Here is a 20,639-nt window from a genome sequence, read left to right as displayed (position 1 = left end):
AGTTGAAGTAACTTCTCGAGTTAGTGCACCAAGCAGAAGGACGATTATGCCCTTCGGAATTCGGTTTTTTGAATTTGTTTGTTTTGATTTTTTTAGTTTTCGTTTTTCTTTTTTGGATTATTTTATTTTTGTAGTTTTAATTGCTGAACATGTACATAGCTGCCCATATTAAGCAATTAGGGGCAAATTGTTATGGGTAAATTTCGGTAAGTCAAAGTCAACGCAAGTCAGCCAGGGTCCACGACGAGGAGTAAGCATCGACGATTAGAGCCCAGACTCGACGGACGAAGTACGAATAACAACCTCCCTATTTTCTAGGAGGTGGTAAGCTTCAAGGACTCGGTCTTTTGCCAGCTAAGTTAAGCCGTTAGTGGGCTGAGTTGAATACCAGCAGTCAAGGAGATAAATCCGAATATCAAGGGGAGCATCTTATCACTTTGCAACGGCTACAGCAAACCCTAAAAGTCATCTATATAAGGGGAAGCCACCATCGACATTAGACACACTGCAACTTAACTACTAAAATACATTGATCATACATTGTAATCTCTTTCGTTCGATATTTTACATAGTGAAAGTTTGGTAGATCCTCATTCTACCCGCGGCTTTTACCTTCTTTGGGTTTTCTGCGTCACCAATTCCTTGTGTCATTTCTTTGCTTTCTTATTGCTTTCTTATTGCTTTCATTTAAGGTTTTACTTTAGTTAATTCGTAACCTAGATTTTGCTATTCATTTTCACTTGACGAAATTTAGCATAAACACCAACCAATGTTCTTCGAAGTGTTTTGAAAGGTGTAAAGTAAAAAGTTACCTCCAGTTACCACGAGTAAAATAGAACTTACTCTCGTTAACTCCGTCAATAATTGAAATATTGAATACATTGTCCAGCTGTCATCCAATGGACACGTGATACAATATAGAATCCAGGTGACACTTTGTAATTCCAATAATACCCCCATGAGAAACATTTTTCGTTAATCATTATGAGAAACCGGGGTGCCCTCGGCTGGCATTATGAAAAATTTCCTTGGCATATCTATTTTATTAGTGGAGGGCCACAATATCAGTTAAATGTGAAATGCTCTTGATTTGTCTCATGGAAGAATCATTTGTCAAAGACATTTATTTTTAACAAATGTACAAACAACCAAGTTCTAGCTGTCTACTTATATTTTCTTTTTCCTGCAGGGATTTTCAAGGACAAAAAGTTCAATATACTTTGAAGTTGTCACAATCATTCCTTGTGAAGTTTCGGGTGATACGTGTTTTTGCAGGTTCAGTACTTGTTTCTGGTGGGGATTCCCAGGGACGAACTGGTTCAATATACTTATATTATTGCTCCTATTTTAATTCAAGTGTATTGCTTATGAGTTTATTTAGATGAAGTGAGAGTCTTAATTCAAGTTGCATCAGAATTAGATAAGGTAATGAGGGTATTGATAGTGATTAAATTGTGGGTAGCATTTAGACTAGTGGTTCAGGATGTGTTGCTTTTTAGAAAGTTAGGATGCTGCTGCATGCCTGGCTGGCTGCTGCCATTTTATGTCCATAGTTATGTCATAATGTCGAATATTGGACACAGGTTTTAAAGGTAATTAGTTAGGTGAAGTGTTTGGCTGTTTGAGCAGGTTTCTGCTCTTTATGACTTCTAGTCTACTTTTATTTCAAATCATTGATGAAGGGAGACTCAGGTAGAGATTTGTCGGGAGGTGCAGTATCTGATTCTCCTAATCTATGAAGTGTTCAAAGCCAACATTATAGGAGAAATCAAGAATCTATCGATTCTCATATTTGCTTGCTTTGAGTTCTCTATATTTAAATTTTTCTGTCTTAATAAGTGTTTTGATCATATTTGGCTTTGATGCTTGTTATGGTATTGTTTATGTTTTGTACAGTATAGATTAAGGCAGATGTTGAGACTCGGGGATAATTTGTTTATTCATTGATTCGATAATTTAATAGTGTGGTGTAACTTAATATAGACGACGTTCCAGCATTCGTCAAGTGGCTGGATGATGAACCCTGCTTCTTTGTGAGTAATGTGTTTGTAGTGCTTCATGTTTTAATGCCTTTTGAATTGTGAATTGTGATGTGTAAAATTCAGTTGTCAATAGCTATAATTTTGCAGTTAGGATTCTTAGTATCATGTTTGATGATTATCTTATTGTTGTCATACAAACTTTATTGGTTTTGTTAGTCTTTTAATGAAAAACAAAAATTATATAGCCCTCAAACAGATGGTTTCATTGTCTGAGAAGTAAGGACAAGTTTTTCTTCAGACATTGCATTCTTATAATAAATTCTCTACTCTAATTGATTTTATATTGATTTCAGGATTGTACGTACTATATATAATATACTTTGTTTAAGGGAGTTGTTGATGAGAAGTTGTAAAGAACTCCAAGTTCTTACAAATTGGATGCGAGATAGTGGTATCATAAGCAAGGTGTGTAAATGCTTGTGCTGCAATATTCTCCTTTATTCATTAAAGGCTTAAAAGTAAAAATCACACTGGTTACATAATTTTGTCAGCAATGCTCATTTTCTAATTTTCTAAGGTGTATATGGGAAGAGATGCTGCTTACAATGATGGTGAGTCAAAGAAATTCGGGAGCAATGGTCCAGACTGTTTAGAACAAATATTATGAAAGACTCGTTTAATTTTATATAGAATTTTTTTGAAAATTTTACAGTAATCGTTTGAAATATGACTACTATAATGTTTTAATGATTATATAGTTCATAATTGACATAATTTTTTCCAAGTGATTAATTATATTACTTTATTAATGGTATTAAATAGTATTATCAACATTTTTTTTATTTACCAAATTTTTATTTTCATTTATGTAATTTTTATTCTTATTTTATAGTTTCTCCAAAAATATTTATTTTATGTTCGATAAAATTTTTCAAAATTTATATTTACATTGTAGATATTATAAGACTAATTGTGGCCATTTTATAACGTGAAAAAATGAAGCAATCATATTATATATCATTAAAATAATATGGTAGTCATTTTTTAAACAACCGCTGTAAAATCATCCGAATTTTTTAGATGGAATTGTGTACTCAACTCTTAATATATGGTTAGGATGTTAGATGAAAATGACTTAATTTGGACTTGCATTTGAGAAATTTTCCAGGTTTGATATATGCTATTATTATCCCAAATTGGTTGTGATGGAAATTCATTATTTTGGTTACGACATCAATCTTTAGGTAATTATCATTTATTACACTAAAAATTAGCCTTTCAACAAAAAAATTAGTACAAAAAACTTAGCCATTGTTCTCACATCACGTTCAATTCTACGCGTACATTCTTATACATCACATCTCTTGCCATGCCTTATAGGTCTACTTGATTTTAAACCCTTTGATGGTCCCCTACTTGGCTACTTCTCTTCTTAAATGATGTGGCTCTCAAAGAAACATCTTGCTCCGCAGATCCTTGCTCTTGACTTTGTTGATTGGCCATATGCTCCTTGATCTAGAAATGCCTACATCAAACATTTGAAATAATATTTTCTCAATATTTTCAAGAACGAACTACTACTATTAGGAAAGTACATACTCTGATCAAGTATTCTTTGGAAGCACACATGACTAAGTAACTCCATCAATATTTTCTTAAATTTTTTAATTAAGAAGAGTACACCAAAGATAGTGCGTATATTTACTCTTGAAAGCTAAAGTGGACTTATTAATGTTTTAAATTGCAGTTTCAACAATATTTTACATATGACTGCTACAATCGTGTGGCATTAAACAATTAAATGGCAAAAGAAAAGTAGAAGTTAGAGTCTTAGACACTCCTGTCAAAAAAAAAGTCTTAGACACTAACGCAGCACAATAGGCCAAAATCGAAACTACTAACAGAAGGCTGTACATAATAAGAGGATCAGGGTCATCACGAGCCCATTGATTTTGGTTTCTGAAAAAACCTTTGAAGCAATCAACCTTACATTCCCGAAGATTTACTTTTTTTTTTTTTTGAAACCAAGCTAGAAATACCATTAATCAAGAGTTGGACAAATTGTCCATAAATACATAGGGGGCAATAGCTAGCGGGGGACAGTGGTGTTCCCACACTTGCTCAAAACCAAACGGTACTATCCTAGCTAGGTGATGGGCGACAGAATTTCCATCCCTACGAACATGCGACCAAGTGACAAAATCAAAGTCTTTACAAACGAACATAACATCGTCAAGAACAGAATCAAGATCGGAGAAGAAAATGGCAGCTTTCGAGAGGCGATTTATGACGACTTGGCTATCTGATTCAACCACTAAGTTTTTCACGCCATACCTTCTTGCTAGCTTCAGACTGAATAAGATGGCTTTACATTCAGCTATCTCAGGGGGCCAGCTGCCCCGAGTTCTGCGAGTTCCAGCAAACAACACCTCGCCACTTGCGTTTCTTGCCACAGCTCCAAGACCAACCCACCCTTCGTCTCGCAGACTTGCATCACAATTGATCTTTATAAAATCAGCTGGGGGAGAACTCCAGACCTTCGGGCTTCTTTTCCTTCGCAAACCAACAGCGCCATAAATCTTCGCCAAGTACTTAACACAATCTTCTACGAGCTTTTGCACCCTCTCTATTACAACAAGATGCGGCACCTCCTTAGCATTGAAAATTTTATCGTTCCTTCTACTCCACAGGTACCACAATAGAGCAGCCCCTCTCAAGCATCTCTTAGAATCCATCTTCTGCCAACGCACCACCATTTCCTTGAAGTCTTCATTCGGGTCTGTAGGCACAAGCATATCACAGTCAAGCTCCCTCCATAAATCGCGCACTATATGGCAGAAAAAGAGAGCATGATTCAGAGATTCACACGTGGAAGGGCACCATGGGCATGAATTTGACTCAGCCATGTGTCTGTAGTGGAGCAGGTCTCGGGTTGGGAGGGAATTGGAGCTCGCCATAAAAATTGCTTCACCTTCCCGAAGATTTACTTCGGTCTAGTTTTTGCGGCAAGTCAGAAAATTTCAGTTGATCCAACAGTCTTTATTTATTTATTTTTTTTTTTTTTAGCGAGACCAGAATAATATAGTAGCCCAAGATACTACAAATTTCAATCATTCAAAAATGGGCAAGTGTAAAAATATAACCCCTTATTATCCTCAAATTGAAAGTTATACAATTACAAACTAGACCACGGAAAACATACAGAAGAATTTTGCAATATCAGAATTCAAAATAGTAGAACCAGTCTAAACTCAACACAACAAATCTTGTTGCATTACTTGACTACTTGAAAACATGGCAAAGGGGAGGGAAAAAACAACTTACAAACTTACAATTTGTTCTTCCAAAAAAAATACAAATTGCTACAAGGTACTAAAAAAAATTGAAGTGCCGAATGTTTTGATTAGAACATTATTGGAGGGGCTTGCTTCTAATCAGATCAAACGCCGTCAATGAGTACGGCTGAACCTCCACAATTATGTCTTTCTCTACTTTGGAATTTAGAATACTGGATAAAGGCACCACCTAGAAATTACATGTTACATCACATTAGAAATGGCTATTATAATCGATGATAAGAAGATATAGTATACATAAATGTTAAAATTATACCTTAATAGGGTTATCAAAGGTGTTATCGGCTTGTAGGTCATCACAAGCTAGCACAACTTTCCTCCAAATTATTATGGAGTTTGAGTCAACTCCATTGAGAGAAATGTTCAGTTTCAACGACTCATCATTGTAGTTGACAACCTACGTGATTAAATGTGCAAATTATAATAATGTAAGACTAGTATAATGTATTGATTATAGAAGTAGAAGTATGATATCAAAGAGTAGAGATTTTCATAACCTTGATCATTATATGGCTCTTTTTCTCTTTAGTCGTCCAACTTATAGCAGTAATGAATGTGTTTTTCGATTTAAAATGGTTGTGGAAATGAACACTCAAAAGTGTTGCTCCACTTGAGTTTTGAAAAAAAGTTTGCACCCAATAACTTGCGATCCCGAACACTTGATATGCGTTGAAGGAAATTGCGTCTGGGATCCAACTATGATTAACAAGTAAAATTAAGAGAAATAATTAATACTTCGTATGATTTACAATATAAATCCCAAAATGTAATCACCAAGTATATACTTACCTTCTGTTATAATTCTGATTTAGAAAAAGTGGGGCGTAACTCACCATTTCAACAACATCACTATATTATAATCAATAGCATGAACGAACATTAATAATACTCTTATATAATCAATATAGTTAGATTATTTTGATGAGTTAAAAATTGATCAAAGTGATGATAAGTGAAATATGCATACCTGTTCTGCTCTAATGAAAGCAAGAAAGCAGCTTCTGCTAATGCTGCTCCAAATGTTCCATTCTTCTTCTTTGAATCATTCAAATTCCTCACAGCATATTCACTCACGAAGGCCTATAGATCAATGCCGCTTATCAATGTTGTTAAATACTCCGTATTGATAGTGTATCTTAAAACTATTGACGTGAACTAAAATTGAGAGGATAGAAGGGATGCAGTATCAAATTATCAATGTATTATACTATTATGTAAAAAGTATCATTTAATTTAATAAAAAATACCTACTAACATGATATTTTAATAGCATGATTTATACCTTTGGGGTACCAGAATCTCTTCTTATCTTCCCAAATAAATTAGTTAGTTGAAGCATTTCTGAAGTATTTGGGTATGTCTGAAAATCATGAAAGAATAAAAGATTAATTTATCTAGAATTAAATTGTTAAAACAATAGCAAGCAAAGAGTCAATCAAAAAATTATTACATGATAGTCATATATGTCAGCAGGATGGTCTAAAGGCTTCAAGGTTGCATCGCAATTTGATATCACTTTGATATCAGGATGTATTTTCTTTAGCGATTTGTAAAACTTGAGATAGTTTCCTATAAAATAGACAAAACAGAAAAGTAACTCCTTTTACAAAACCAATTGAAAAGATCATATCATATACTTATATATATATGCAATGATTCAAGTACCTGTGTAGGTGTTGAAATAACAACCCTCATTTCCGAAAGCGATGTAATTCAGTTTAAATGGTTTTGGGTGCCCCAACTTTGCACGAAGGGAGCCCCATGTCGAATTTGGACTACCCCTTGCAAATTCGACACTGTCTAACATTTCCTATATTTTCATGGTGAATATTTGTAGTCAATTGGTAGTTTATATAAGATAGTGCAACACAAAATCATTTTGTAACGTTTCAATTCAATGGTCAAGGATTCATTACTTACTTGCACAAATGGTGCAATTAAGGAGGTGTCTACTTGATCTACGACACCAATTCCTGCAGTAAGATTATATACAGAGTAATAGTTAGTTCTGTAGTTCATGGATTAGCCTAGAGGATATAGCGGAAGAGTTAAATATAACGAACCATTGTTAATAACCCACACAGGCTCGGCATCTAAATCTTCGGCCAGCTGCAAAGAGAAAAAAAATATAAAAAAATGACTAATTATAACAAAATTACTGATTAACTAATAATTATGTAATGACATTTATATAATTAAATTAATTTTATTACTTTCCTAAGAAAATTGCATTGATAAAGTGACAATTAAAAGGATCAATTAAAATATAATGATACGGCGAGTACAATGTAAAAGTGTTTTACTTAATCACCTGAAGATATTCAAGGTAGCCCAGACCATCATCACTCCAGTAACCCCACATATCATTAAGATGTCCTGGTCTTTCTTCCCATGGTCCGACGGTGTCTTTCCATCGAAAAGCATTCCTTAGATAGTTGCCTTCAACGTAACATCCACCTACATTTTAATGTATAGTTACATCATAAGAAGTACTAGTGTATAGTACACATTTTTAAGCATTCAAAAGAATACTAGAGTTTTTATATTTGTGAAATACCAGGAAATCTAAGGAACCTTGGCTTCAAGTTGAGAAGCATTTCCATCAAATCGTTTCGGAATCCATGACCCTAAACAATAAATTCAAGTTTAATTCAAATTTGACGTCTTACAACCCGAAAAAACAGTTACTCCATCCGTAATATTTACTACGTATGTAAAAATAATACGAGTACGTAGTAATTCGATCACCTTGTATGTGTCAATTGGCATAGCAGAAACTTGATCAAGCCAAATGGTTCCTTTTTGGCTGGTAGTGAATTGAAGCCTGGCTGTTTTATATGAACCTCTGGCTTTTAATGTGATCTCTATTTTTGTCCATTTCTTAACTATTGCAGCATCAACTCTGCATCAATAATAAAAGTAATCACATTCACATATTAATGATAGTATGAAACTACACCTATTATGTTGCTAATGGGTCCGATTTGGTCCAGGTTTGTTTTAGGCAATTTCAATCGTGACTATCGTGTCATATGAATATATTTTTTTTTACAAGCATTTATGTAACATCAACTAATAGTAGTATTGATATTTATATTAAGGTATATATGCTAGAAAAAATGGTTTATCATGCATATCATATTTTTGGGTCGTCATGCATGTCAATATAATTGGGCTTATATCAACAAATAACAAGTCACTGTAATATAGCACAATTATTTATGTATATGTACTTACGCAATATGTTGAAAGGCAAGTGTTCTTGTCCCATCTTCACTAACAAATGCCACAAAACCATCGACTTGTCGAGTTGATTTTAGGTAAAATATCACTCTGTAACTTTTACCTTCTTCAATGTTCTACAAATTAAAGTTGTAAAATCATAAATTAGACGCTAATTAATTATAATATATATATATATATATTCAATCATATAAGAAATAAATAAACTAATTTAATACGTATTATTACCATTCCCCAGTAGCCGGTATTGTAGAGTCCGACCCCTCCCGGAGGACAAGTACTTTGTTCACAAAGTATGTCCATCCGAACCGCAACCGGGTTATTTTTGAAGCATGACACTAGCTCCGTTACGATGTAGATATCTTCATCCTCACCAATTCTAGCCCAAGGATTAATTGACGAAGGCATAGAGTGACCTCCGGCTTCGAATCCTAATTAAAAAATCACGTAATCTTAAATGAGTGAGGATGAATATAGCTAGTATGTTTAAAAGAAGATAAATGTACGTATTATAGGAAATGCATGTAACGTAAAAGTCAAATCGTATACTCCATGCATGTAAATCAAGATTATACGGAGTATATAGTAATTTCAAAATTAATTAAGTAAAAGTAGTTAATTAGTATGTCACCTGTGTTACTCACAAGCTCCGCCCATAACCCACCGGCTCCGGCATGGTTGATTTCCTAATTGAAAATTGAAATTAGAGATGTGTGTTAGTTTCAGATCTTTTTATTAAATGACTAATTTGGCAAAATATTTATAATAATTCCTTCAATTTGTTTAAATTACAGTACGTAGTAGTAATAATAATAATAATAATATGTACCTCAAAAAAGATGCCGAAAAAGACCGGAGATATTTGACGTCCGTTAGAGGCGTCAACAGAGACGGAGGTAGTGAGGTGCCCGTTGTTGTCATCAATAGAGATGGAGGTTGTGAGGTCGAGGTAGAAGACTCCAAGTAGTACCCAAAACACTATAAGGAAAGAAATAGTCTTTGAAACATCCATATTAAATTTCAAGAATTACGTGCGTTGATGAAGAAAAAGAGTAAGAAAAGGTGAAGAAGGTCTTTTTTTTGTTGGAGATGAATGGTCGTAGAAATGGTAGAATGAGATTGAGCTTATATCATAAATTAGTAGAATGAGATGAATGGTTGTAGAAATGGTAGAATGAGATCGAGCCTATCATTTAATTTATAGCCGAAATTCTACTGCATTATTATTACATGTAAAAATTAACCTCGGTAAAAAAATTAAAAATAAAATAAAATAAAAAAATAACGTTGTTATCAAACACAGAATACTGTAAGATTTAAACATTTGTAGTAAATTTAATGCATACATTTGTAGTAGCTTCTAATTAATGAAGCAACATTATAGCTTCTCTTTCTTTTTGGTCTACTTCAACTCACTTTCTGATTAGACTTATTTTTCTTAATCATGCTAGCTGTATGATTCATATCCCTTTAATTTTTTTTTCTCCTATTTTTAGCAAATTTTATCCTTTATATCCATTATTAATGTATTATAATGCACACTTTTATCACCCCTTTTTCCTACTTCATTTTTATTTATTTAACACTCAATCATATTTTCACATTACCTTTTGCCTTTATTTAGTATTCCTCACAACCACTCACCCTTCTTTAAAAAATCGTAATAATCTACATTATAATAAATAAATAAAATAAAGTAAATAATAAAGGCGGTATTTGTTTATTACTTTGTAAACTATTAAAATGAAGAAAAATAGTATGTATTCAAAATTTGAAACTTAATACTTCGTGAGATTTCTCGTGCAGGAATAAGATGCTAAAAAATTAATGATAGTATGCCCGAACCATACATTTCTAATCAGTCCACATGACTATAATTGTATAACACTTTTTTCAGAGAGATTTAAATAATATCCATATTTATGTAAAAATTTGCCCAAAATATCCTCTCTATTTACATATAGATAAACTAGGGTCCATATAGTTGAAAATTTCGTGTAACAATGGTAGAAATGTAGCATAGTCCAGTCTATAATTGTTATATGCTCTTAAATGTACACATTCAACCTTTTGAATTCTTAACATTTTCTAATTTGTTTGTGAATAATAAATAAGCATCTTATGTATCACCTTAGACGAGATGCGTAAGCTAATTGCATTAATACCCATCATGTTATTTCTAAGTTCATTACCTACACCCTTCATCTCGCATGAGTCACACCACTACTTTTCTTATAGAGTTGTATGTACGTATTCGAAACTTATTAACGGTGTATTAAAATGAAGAAAAATATCATGTATTCGAAACTTAATACTTTGTGAAATTACTTGTGCATGAATAAGATGTCAAAAAAAATGATAAAATGCTCGAACCATGCATTTTTAATTCAATCTACATAACTATAATTGTATCACACTTTTTCAGAGAGTTAAATAACATCCATAATTATGTAAAAATTTGCCCATATATCCTCTTTATTTATATATAGATAAACTAGGGTCCATATAGTTGAAAAATTCGAGTAACAATGGTAGAAATGTAGCATAGTCCAGTCTATAATTGTTATATGCTCTTAAATCATTCAACCTTTTGAATTCTTAACATTTTCTAATTTGTTTGTGACTAATAAATAAGAGAAAATACTAGTTTATCAGGCTGATAAACATGCTATGTAAATCAGGGGTTACTTATGTCAATTCACTTATTTAATTTGGGGCATCTTTGTATTTTCATCTCTTTCTTCCTTCATTCGTCATTCCACCATAATTAACCAACCCAAGTTTTTCCTCCACGCGAGCACAGCTGCACACCAACGCCACCACCACCCGTGGCGGTTCAAAATGCCGATACGAAGGAAATGCTTTCCCTAAGGGGTTGATATGACCCTAATGTACACTCTTTTGCTACTAGGATGTCTTTTTGTTACGGCCGCAAAGCGGCGTTGGGGTCGTTGTTAAGGAAGGAGGAACAAGAAGCGTTAGAAGGGAAGAAGAAGAGGGACGCGAAGGGGCGAAAACAGAGACGGTGGTGGTTGTGATGGGTTTCGAAAAGGAACATGTGGCTGTGATGGTGGATGGCGGCTGAGTCGAAGATGGTGGACTGGTGGTGGTCGCTGAGACGAACAAGGTAAGACAGAGATGATGGTGGTGGTTCGTGGTTGATTGGTGAGATGATGGAGATGCTGTTAGTGCGGTGGGTGCAATGGTGTAGAATTGTGGGTGCTAGATCTGAACTTTTTTTTTTTTTTTGAATGAAAAGAAAAACCATTAAAAATAGTATTATATTGCAAAACATGGCCCACAAATTAAAAGGACTGATTAACATTGTTCTGTTTATCAGCCTGATAAATTGGGGCGAGCCCAATAAATAAGCATCTTATGTATCACCTTAGATGAGATGCGTAAGATAATTGCATTAATACCCATCATGTTATTTCTAATTTCATTACCTACTCTCTTCATCTCACATTAGTCACACCACTACTTTTCTTATAGAGTTCGTTGTATGTATGTATTCGAAACTTATTAACGGTGTATTAAAATGAAGAAAATTAATATGTATTTGAAACTTAATACTTTGTGGGATTTTTTGTGCATGAATAAGATGTCAAAAAAAAATGATAAAATGCTCGAACCATACATTTTTAATTCAGTCTACGTAACTATAATTGTATAACACTTTTTCAGAGATTTTTAAATAATATCCATAATTATGTCCAAAATTTGCACATATATCCTCTCTATTATATATAGATAAACTAGGGTCCCTATAGTTGGAAAATACGTGTAACAATGACGGAAATTTATCATAGTCCATCCTATAATTGTTATTTAATTTGCTCTTAAACACATTCAACCTTTTGAATTCTTAACTTTTTCTAATTTGCTTGTTACTCCTACTAATTAAGCATCTTATGTATCACCTTAGATGAAATGCATATGCTAATTGCATTAATAACCATGATGTTATTTCTAATTTCTTAACCTACTTCCTTATCTGGCTTAATGATACCACTACTTTTCTTATAGATATAGAGTTGTGTGACTCGTGTGAGATTACTTGTAACAAATTCGTAAAAGGAAAGGGCCAATTCCAATATTTTTCATATAATTTTTTTTTTATTTTTTTTTATTTCTCTTGTTTTAAGAACCGCTTTACACATTAATTTATTATTTTTTAAAAAAAAAAAAATCACTTACACAGATACACCCCTCCCTAATCACGGCAAAGTGGCAAAACTTCCCACGATACGGAGTACCATATATATAGTAACAACTATGGAGTAAGTAATAGTCTAACACACAGTAATGTAAGAAATTCATTATTGTTCTTTAAATCATAAGCCAATTCAAAGCGATGCAATTAATGTTGGGCAGAAGAAGTACTTAGCTTAGCATAGAGCATATTGCATTATTTAGGACGAATAAATTGACATTTGAAAAAGACAATTTTGAGAGAGCAGGTTAATGCAGTAGGGGATGCATATATACTTCTTACGAAGTACTATTTAAGGCTCTACTACACATGTTGCCCAATTATTGCCTATATTTATAGAAATTTTGGGATTTGAAAAAAGTATACAAGATTAATGTCTTACTTAGGGAAATTAATTTGATCAGTTTTACCTAGAATATTGTAGTACGAATTTGATAGTCCAAACATTATACTTTAAGATAGAAATAATTTAAATAAAAGCGCACAACATTAATATTCTTATCTTTCTTTTAACACCATGTTCATAAAATATACTCGTACTGCGTAATTGATATATACTGGTAATTCAACAACAAATAATTTAAGAAAGTTTGTCCCTCTATTATGGGCATTAATTTATACTATACAACATGATATAGCGTGCTCCATATTGGGTAATTTAACATTCATAAATTAGGTAAAATTTCAAAAAAAATTGGATTCCTCAATTTCATTTTGTCTGTTTATTGTAAAAGAACAATGAAAAAGAAAATTGTGGAAACATGCATGCATGTGGAAATCAAATTGCATTGGTTATAATTGGCCATCTAGTACATTTTTTGATTGTTTTCTTTTCAAAATTACTGGAAAAAATTGAAAAATTAAAAAAAAATCTAAAATATCTCTAAACTCTGTAATTTCAAACATTAAGCCAACCAACCAGCGAAACTAGCTAGGTAAATACAGAGTAATATTAATGCAAGTTATATAAAAACAAAAAAAACAAAAAAACAAAAAAAAAATTAAAAAATTTGACGTAGTTATCAAACGCGGAGTACTGTAATATTTAAACATTATTTGTAGTAACAATAATTAATGTAGCTTCTAATTAATGTAGCTTCTAATTAATGAAGCAATAACATTATTTGTAGTAACATTATTTGCAGTAACAAAAGGAAAATGAAGCAGTCCACATGTAAAAATAGATAAAGTAGCTTCTAATTAATGAAGCAATAACATTAGCTTCTCTCACTTTTTTTTGGTCTACTTCAACTCACTTTTTGGTTAGACTTTTTTTCTTAATCATACTGTATGAATTTTTATTTTTATTTTATTTTTTTGAGGAAAGATCATACTGTATGATTCATATCCCTTCAATTATATTTTTCCCTTTTTTAGCAAATTTTATCAATTTAAATATTTTATATATTGATTATCATGTAATATGCACACTTTTATCACCCCCTTTTCCTACATTTTTTAACACTCACTCATATTTTCACATTACCTCTTACCTTTATTCTATAGTATTCCTCAAAACCACTCACCTACCCTTCTTTAAAAAATAACCATAATCTACATAGCTACATTATAATAAATAAATAAATGAATAAATAAAAAAAATAAAATATAAACATGGTATTTGTTTATTAATTTGTAAATTATTAAAAATAGTACGTATTTGAAACTTAATACTTTATGAGATTTTTTATGCGAGAACGAAGCACAAAAATTTATATATAAATAAGATGTCAAAAAATAAAAAAAGATAAAATGCTCAAACCATAAATTTCTAATTCAGTCTACATACATAATTATAATTATTAAATTATATAACACTTTCTCAGAGATATTTAAATAATATCTATAATTATGTCAAAATTTGTCCATATATCCTCTCTATTTATATATAGATAAACTAGGGTCTACTTGAATATGTAGGTTAGAATTTCAAATTATACACCTTCTTCCTAAAAAACTCCCTTGAAAGAAAGGGCTTTCTCTCTCGAGAAAAAGAGCGACCCCTATCTCTCTGATAGGCTACTACCGGATTCTGGTGGTTTTCTGACCAATTAACGAGGCCTTTTTGCTGCAATTCAATGGCGGAAGAGATTACAGACCTTTGCTCTCATCTCCGAATCGAGGAGAAGGAAAAAATAGCGATTGACCTTGGCGCAATTAACCTAAACGAGGATGACAATAATCTGGAACTCATGTTATTGGGTAAACTCTTAACAGAGAGATCTTTCAAGGTTGATGCTTTCAAGAAGACGATGACAGGGGTATGGGCGCCTGCTCACGGCCTAGCAATTAGGGTTCTTAAACCCAATTTATTTGCGTTCCAATTTTTCCATTGGAAGGATTTGGAGAAGGTGCTTAAAGGCAGGCCATGGTGCTTTGACAATATGCTTGTGCTATTGAAAGAAATTGATGGTAGTGAACAGCCTGAGGAGGTGAATTTATCTGATTCACCCTTTTGGGTTCGAATAAAGAATCTTCCCTTCAATTGCAGATCTGATACCCATGTCAGAGCTCTGTTAGAGGGGATGGGTGAGGTTTTAGAAATTGAGGAAGACGTTTTAGGGATTGGCAGGTATCGTAGAGTCAGAGTAATGCTTGCTACGTCCAAACCTCTTCGGCGTTTCCAGAAAATTATAGACCGTAGGGGAAGAGAATTGCAGGTTGATTTTTCTTATGAACGACTTCCGTTCTTCTGTTTTGCGTGTGGGATTATGGGGCATTTTGAGAAGAATTGCCACAGAGTTCCAGAAGAAGAGAAGCAGGAGAAGCTAGGGTGGAGCACTTCACTGAAGCCACCCCAAGAAAAGGGCATTCAAAAGAAGTTGAGGAAGTGGAGTCCCTGAAATTGGCTAAAAAGCTCCAATTTGTGACAAAACAGCTTGATGAGGAGTGTGCTGTGATCAGGAAGGAGGATCCCAATCCCTCGAACTCGTCACTGCAAGGCTTGAACACTGTTGTTGCCTAAACAATTGCGACAAAGGCGATAGCAATCCGGCCTTCTGATGTGTAAGAGGCAGAGTATGTATTTAAAGCAGGTGAAGTTCAGAACATGTCGACTGGTGCTATTTCTGAGCTGCATATTCTAAATGACAAACCAGGGATTCGTAGTTGGAAGAGGTTGGCTAGAGACAACGCAGTGAGGGGTATTCAGGAGGAGTTATCAGAATCTCTCAAACGTGCTCGAGGAAAGGATACTGATGTGATGGAGGAAGAGGTGGCTTGGGTGAAGCGTGTTAAATCTGATACAACCACTACGGACATGATGATGGCGGCGGAGGTTGGTACAAACCAACCCCGCCTCTCCAAATGATTGTACTGTGTTGGAACTGCCGGGGATTGGGCAACTACCCGGCAATTCGACAGCTTCGAAGGTGGAGCAATAGTCATGCCCCCGACATGATTTTTGTGTCGGAAACAATGATAAAGAAGAATGCAGTAGAGAAATTAAAAGAGAATCTTAGCTTTTCAAATGCTTTCGGTGTGTCAAGTAAAGGAAATGGGGATGGTGTGTGCTTATACTGGAGGAAGGAGGTAGATTTTAGCCCAGTCTCTTTTTCACAAAACCATATTTGCGGAGATGTTACTAGCTCTGAGGGGAAGTGGAGGTTTGTCGGGATGTATGGCTGGCCAAAAGAGGATGACTAGCACAAAACTTGGATTTTAATCCGACACCTTTGTGAGGAAACAAATTTGCCAATCCTTCTTGGGGGAGATTTCAATGAGGTTCTACAATATGGTGAGATTGAAGGTGGGGCAGAGAGAGAGAGGAAGGAAGTAGCCAACTTTCGCGAGGCGTTAGATGACTGCAATCTTAGGGACTTGGGGTATGAAGGGTGTTGGTATACATGGGAGAGGGGTAATTTGGTGGCTACTCGCATAAGGGAACGGCTTGATCGCTTCATTGCCTCACGCTCGTGGCATGCTCTTTTCCAGAACCATACTGTAGAACACTTGGTCAGGTATTAATCAGATCATAAAGCTATTGTACTCAGACACCTTGAAGGGAAAGCCAGGAAAAAGAAGAGAAGAAAGGAGTTTAAGTTCGAGACTTGTTGGCTTTTAGATGATACTTGTGAGCTTGCTGTAAAACAAGCTTGGGACGACTCAAATAGTTCACCTACCATCAAAAGGCTTACGGTAGTAGCTAGGGGTTTGGGGCACTGGAGCAAAAAGAAATTTAACAAGCTGAATGATCAAATTCTAAAAAGGCTCTCCAAGAGGCGCAACAAGGGGGAATTTCGAATGATAGTATTGCTGAATGTGCAAAGCTGGAGAAAATTTTAGATGACTTGAATGATAAAGCTGAGGCCTATTGGTACATCTGGAGCAGAGTATCGGAAGTGCGTGATGGGGACAAAAATACTAAGTATTTTCATCACAAAGCCTCCCAACGGAAAAAAAAGAATTTTATCACTGGCATCCTCGACAATAATAATGAGTGGCAGACGGAGGACGAGGAGATTGAGAGAATTATCACCCACCACTTTGAGAACCTATTTTCATCATCGAACCCGGAGGATGCTACTATTCATGATGTACTCAGCAATGTCAGGCCAAGTATCACATCTGAAATTAATAGAGAGCTTTTGAGACCGTTCACAAAGGATGAAATCCTTGCAGCACTCAAGTAAATGCATCCCTGTAAAGCCCATGGACCGGACGGAATGCACGCCATATTTTACCAACGATTTTGGCACATTGTTGGTGATGAGGTGACTTTTTTTGTTAGTAATATTTTACATGGTCGTACTTCCCTAGCTATGTAAATAATACTAACATTGTTCTTATTCCCAAAGTTAATAAGCCTGTTTGTACTTTTGAGTATCGTCCTATTGCCCTGTGTAATGTCATGTATAAACTGGTGTCAAAATCGATTGTCCTCAGATTAAAAAAATTTCTCCCTGACATTGTCTCTAAAAATCAAAGTGCCTTAGTGCTGGGGCGCCTTATTACAGATAATGCTCTAATTGCTCTTGAGATATTCCATACTATGAAAAACAAAAGCAAAGGGAAGAAGGGAACTATGGCTATGAAGCTTGACATGAGTAAAGCGTATGGCAGGGTAGAGTGGGGTTTTCTACGGAAATTACTTCTTACGATGGGCTTTGATGGAAGATGGGTGAACCTGGTGATGGATTGTGTGTCATCAGTGTCATACTCTTTCGTAATTAATGGAGGAGTATGTGGCTCGGTTTGCCCCACTCGGGGGCTTCGACAAGGGGATCCCTTATCCCCGTATTTGTTTATCCTTGTGGCTGATGTGTTTTTGAATATGATACAGAATAATCCAGGGAAGACAGTTACATGGAGCAAAAGCTAGTCGCAATGGGCCTGAAATATCTCATCTTCTTTTTGCTGATGACAGTTTACTCTTTATTCGAGCTAACCGGCAGGAATGTTCAGTTGTAGTTGATATTCTCAACCAGTATGAAGGAGCATCCGGACAGAAAATTAATTATGATAAATCGGAAGTCTTGTTTAGTAAAGGGGTTAGTCAGAGCAAAGGGAAGAGTTGATGAATTTTCTGAATATGCGGCAAGTGGAGAGACATGATGAGAAATATTTGGGCATTCCGACAATCGTTGGCAGATCGAAAAGAGCGGTTTTTGAGGCGGTTATTGATAGGATCTGGAAAAAGTTGCAGGGGTGGAAAGAGAAACTTCTTTCTAGGGTGGGCAAAGTGGTTCTCCTAAAATCGGTTATTCAGGCTATCCTGACGTATCTTATGGGCGTCTACAAATTTCCAGGAGTAATTATTCAAAAAATTCACTCTCCATGGCTCGTTTCTGGTGGGGTTCGGATGGGACAAAAAGGAAAATACACTGGAAAAATTAGGACTCGATGTGTACGCTCAAGTGTCTTGGTGGTATGGGGTTCCGAGATCTTGCTGTATTCAACGATGCTTTGCTTGGTCGCTAGGCTTGGCGTCTTGTCAAAGCCCCAAACTCCTTACTTGGCCGTGTGTTTAAGGCAAAGTACTACCCCCATGATCAATTCCTAGATTCGTACCTTGGCTATGGAGGCAGCTATACATGGAGGAGCATTTGGGCAGCCAAATCTCTCGTGAAAGAGGGCCTGATCTGGAAGGTAGGGGATGGGAGTAGCATCAACATATGGAAGGACCCTTGGGTTGCGGATGAAGAAGGGCGTTTTATCACGAGCAATGCCTCAACCGATTTGAATATTGTGAGTGATTTGATTGATCTAGAGAGGATGGAGTGGAATTGGGAATTTATTGAGGAGCATTTTAATGAGAGAGATTCTCGCTGCATTCTCGCAATACCGCTAAGTGAGAAGGGCCAAGGGGATGAACTTACCTGGGCATTTTCTAAAAATGGTGAGTACTCTGTGAAATCCTCATATTTACTCGGGAAAGGTTATGATTTTGACAACTTTCACCAAGCATGGGTGGAGATATGGAAAGCCGAGGTATCCCCGAAGGTGAGGCACTTTTTCTGGAGGTTGTGTACGGGCACCCTTGCAACGCGCAGCCTGCTTCATTACCGCCACATGATTGAAGAGGACTCATGTCATTGGTGCAGAGTGGAGGTGGAAACACCGCAACATGCTCTTTTCGAATGTATGAGAGTTCGTGAACTCTGGGATGATTGTCGCTGCGATGGTATGAGGAAATGGAGAGAAGGGGACTCGATCTGCGATCTGGTTGTGAGTTAGGAGGGACCAGATGCCAAGACTAGACAAATAGGCATGTATCTAGCTTGGTGTATTTGGGGGGAAAGAAACCGTAAGGTGTTTGATGATAAGCATACCCCCAATAGTGAGCTGATTGATCGTGTGAAGAGGTATGTAGCTGATCACGGGGAATACACCAAACGCATTTATAGTGCTGCTAGCTTGCGTCATTCCCATAGCCCAAACACCTGGCGTCCCCCCCTACGAGTATGCTGAAAATAAATGTGGACGCCTCTTTGGCAGACGAAGGATGGGTTGGCCTTGGTGCGGTATGCAGGAATCAGGATGGAGAAGTTGTCTTTGCTGCAACAAGAAGAGCCCGTGCCTACTGGCCCCCTGAGATTGCTGAGGCCAAAGCAATCCTGCTGGCTTTGAAGCTGGCGAAGAAATATGGGCTGGCTAAGGTGATCCATGAGTCCGATTGCAAACTCCTCATTGATAAGCTATCATCAGGTGCCAAACACTCCCTAGAAACTGATACGGTGCTAGGAGATATTCTGTTTATGTGCTCTTCTCTTAATTCTATTACTTGGTCTCATGTAAAACGGGACGGTAATTATGTAGCGCATTATTTAGCTAAGCTAATCCCTTTCGGAACTGAGCAAATTTGGGAAAATCATTGTCCCCAAGAGATAGCTCCATATGTACTCATGGATCGTTTATCCATTGATTAATGAATGATGGCTTTGCTTGTTTTCAAAAAAAAAAAAAAAAAAAAAAAAAAAAGATAAACTAGGGTCTATATAGTTGAAAAATACGTGTAACAATGACAGAAATGTATCATAGTCCATCCTATAATTGTTATTTGCTCTTAAACACATTCAACCTATTGAATTCTTAACTTTTTCTAATTTGCTTGTTACTAATTAACCATCTTATGTATCACCTTAGATGAAATGCGTATGCTAATTGCATTTATAACCATGATGTTATTTCTAATTTCTTAATTTACTTCCTTTATCTCGCATTAGTCACACCAGGCCACTACTTTTCGTATAGATATAGAGTTGTGTGACTCGTGTGAGATTACTTGTAACAAATTTGTAAAAGGAAAGGGCCAATTCCAATATTTTTCATTAAATTTTTTTTATTTAAGAACCGCTTTACACATTAATTTATTATTTAAAAAAAAAAATCACTTACACCCCT

General features: G+C 35.3%; 4 protein-coding genes across 4 annotated transcripts; 2 read left to right on the top strand and 2 right to left on the bottom strand.

The window, feature by feature from the left end:
- Positions 1–4,027: 4,027 nt before the first annotated feature.
- LOC145581179 (uncharacterized) lies at positions 4,028–4,888 on the bottom strand. The gene has a single exon (XM_081638234.1). The coding sequence runs from the start codon at positions 4,886–4,888 to the stop codon at positions 4,028–4,030; it is 861 nt and encodes a 286-aa protein (XP_081494360.1).
- Positions 4,889–5,393: 505 nt separating this feature from the next.
- LOC145581177 (alpha-L-arabinofuranosidase 2-like) lies at positions 5,394–9,869 on the bottom strand. The gene is made up of 17 exons (XM_081638233.1): positions 9,411–9,869; positions 9,213–9,267; positions 8,810–9,012; positions 8,576–8,697; positions 8,087–8,240; positions 7,896–7,965; positions 7,650–7,795; positions 7,402–7,447; positions 7,259–7,311; positions 7,004–7,148; positions 6,789–6,907; positions 6,621–6,698; positions 6,306–6,418; positions 6,128–6,187; positions 5,836–6,034; positions 5,595–5,735; positions 5,394–5,507 (listed from the first exon to the last, which is right to left on the bottom strand). Exons 1-17 carry the CDS (start codon positions 9,591–9,593, stop codon positions 5,394–5,396), a joined length of 2,001 nt encoding a protein of 666 aa, XP_081494359.1. The 5' UTR covers positions 9,594–9,869.
- A 5,006-nt stretch (positions 9,870–14,875) lies between these two features.
- LOC145581176 (uncharacterized) lies at positions 14,876–15,640 on the top strand. The gene has a single exon (XM_081638232.1). It carries the CDS (start codon positions 14,876–14,878, stop codon positions 15,638–15,640), a length of 765 nt encoding a protein of 254 aa, XP_081494358.1.
- Positions 15,641–19,699: 4,059 nt separating this feature from the next.
- LOC145581175 (uncharacterized) lies at positions 19,700–20,164 on the top strand. The gene has a single exon (XM_081638231.1). The coding sequence runs from the start codon at positions 19,700–19,702 to the stop codon at positions 20,162–20,164; it is 465 nt and encodes a 154-aa protein (XP_081494357.1).
- Positions 20,165–20,639: the final 475 nt, after the last annotated feature.

The sequence above is a fragment of the Chenopodium album genome, chromosome 15 (genome assembly GCF_948465745.1).
Source record: "Chenopodium album chromosome 15, dcCheAlbu1.1, whole genome shotgun sequence".
Classification (NCBI taxonomy): domain Eukaryota; kingdom Viridiplantae; phylum Streptophyta; class Magnoliopsida; order Caryophyllales; family Amaranthaceae; genus Chenopodium; species Chenopodium album.
The sequence above is the reverse complement of the archived record's forward strand: the minus strand, read 5'-3'. Positions and strand labels throughout refer to the sequence as shown.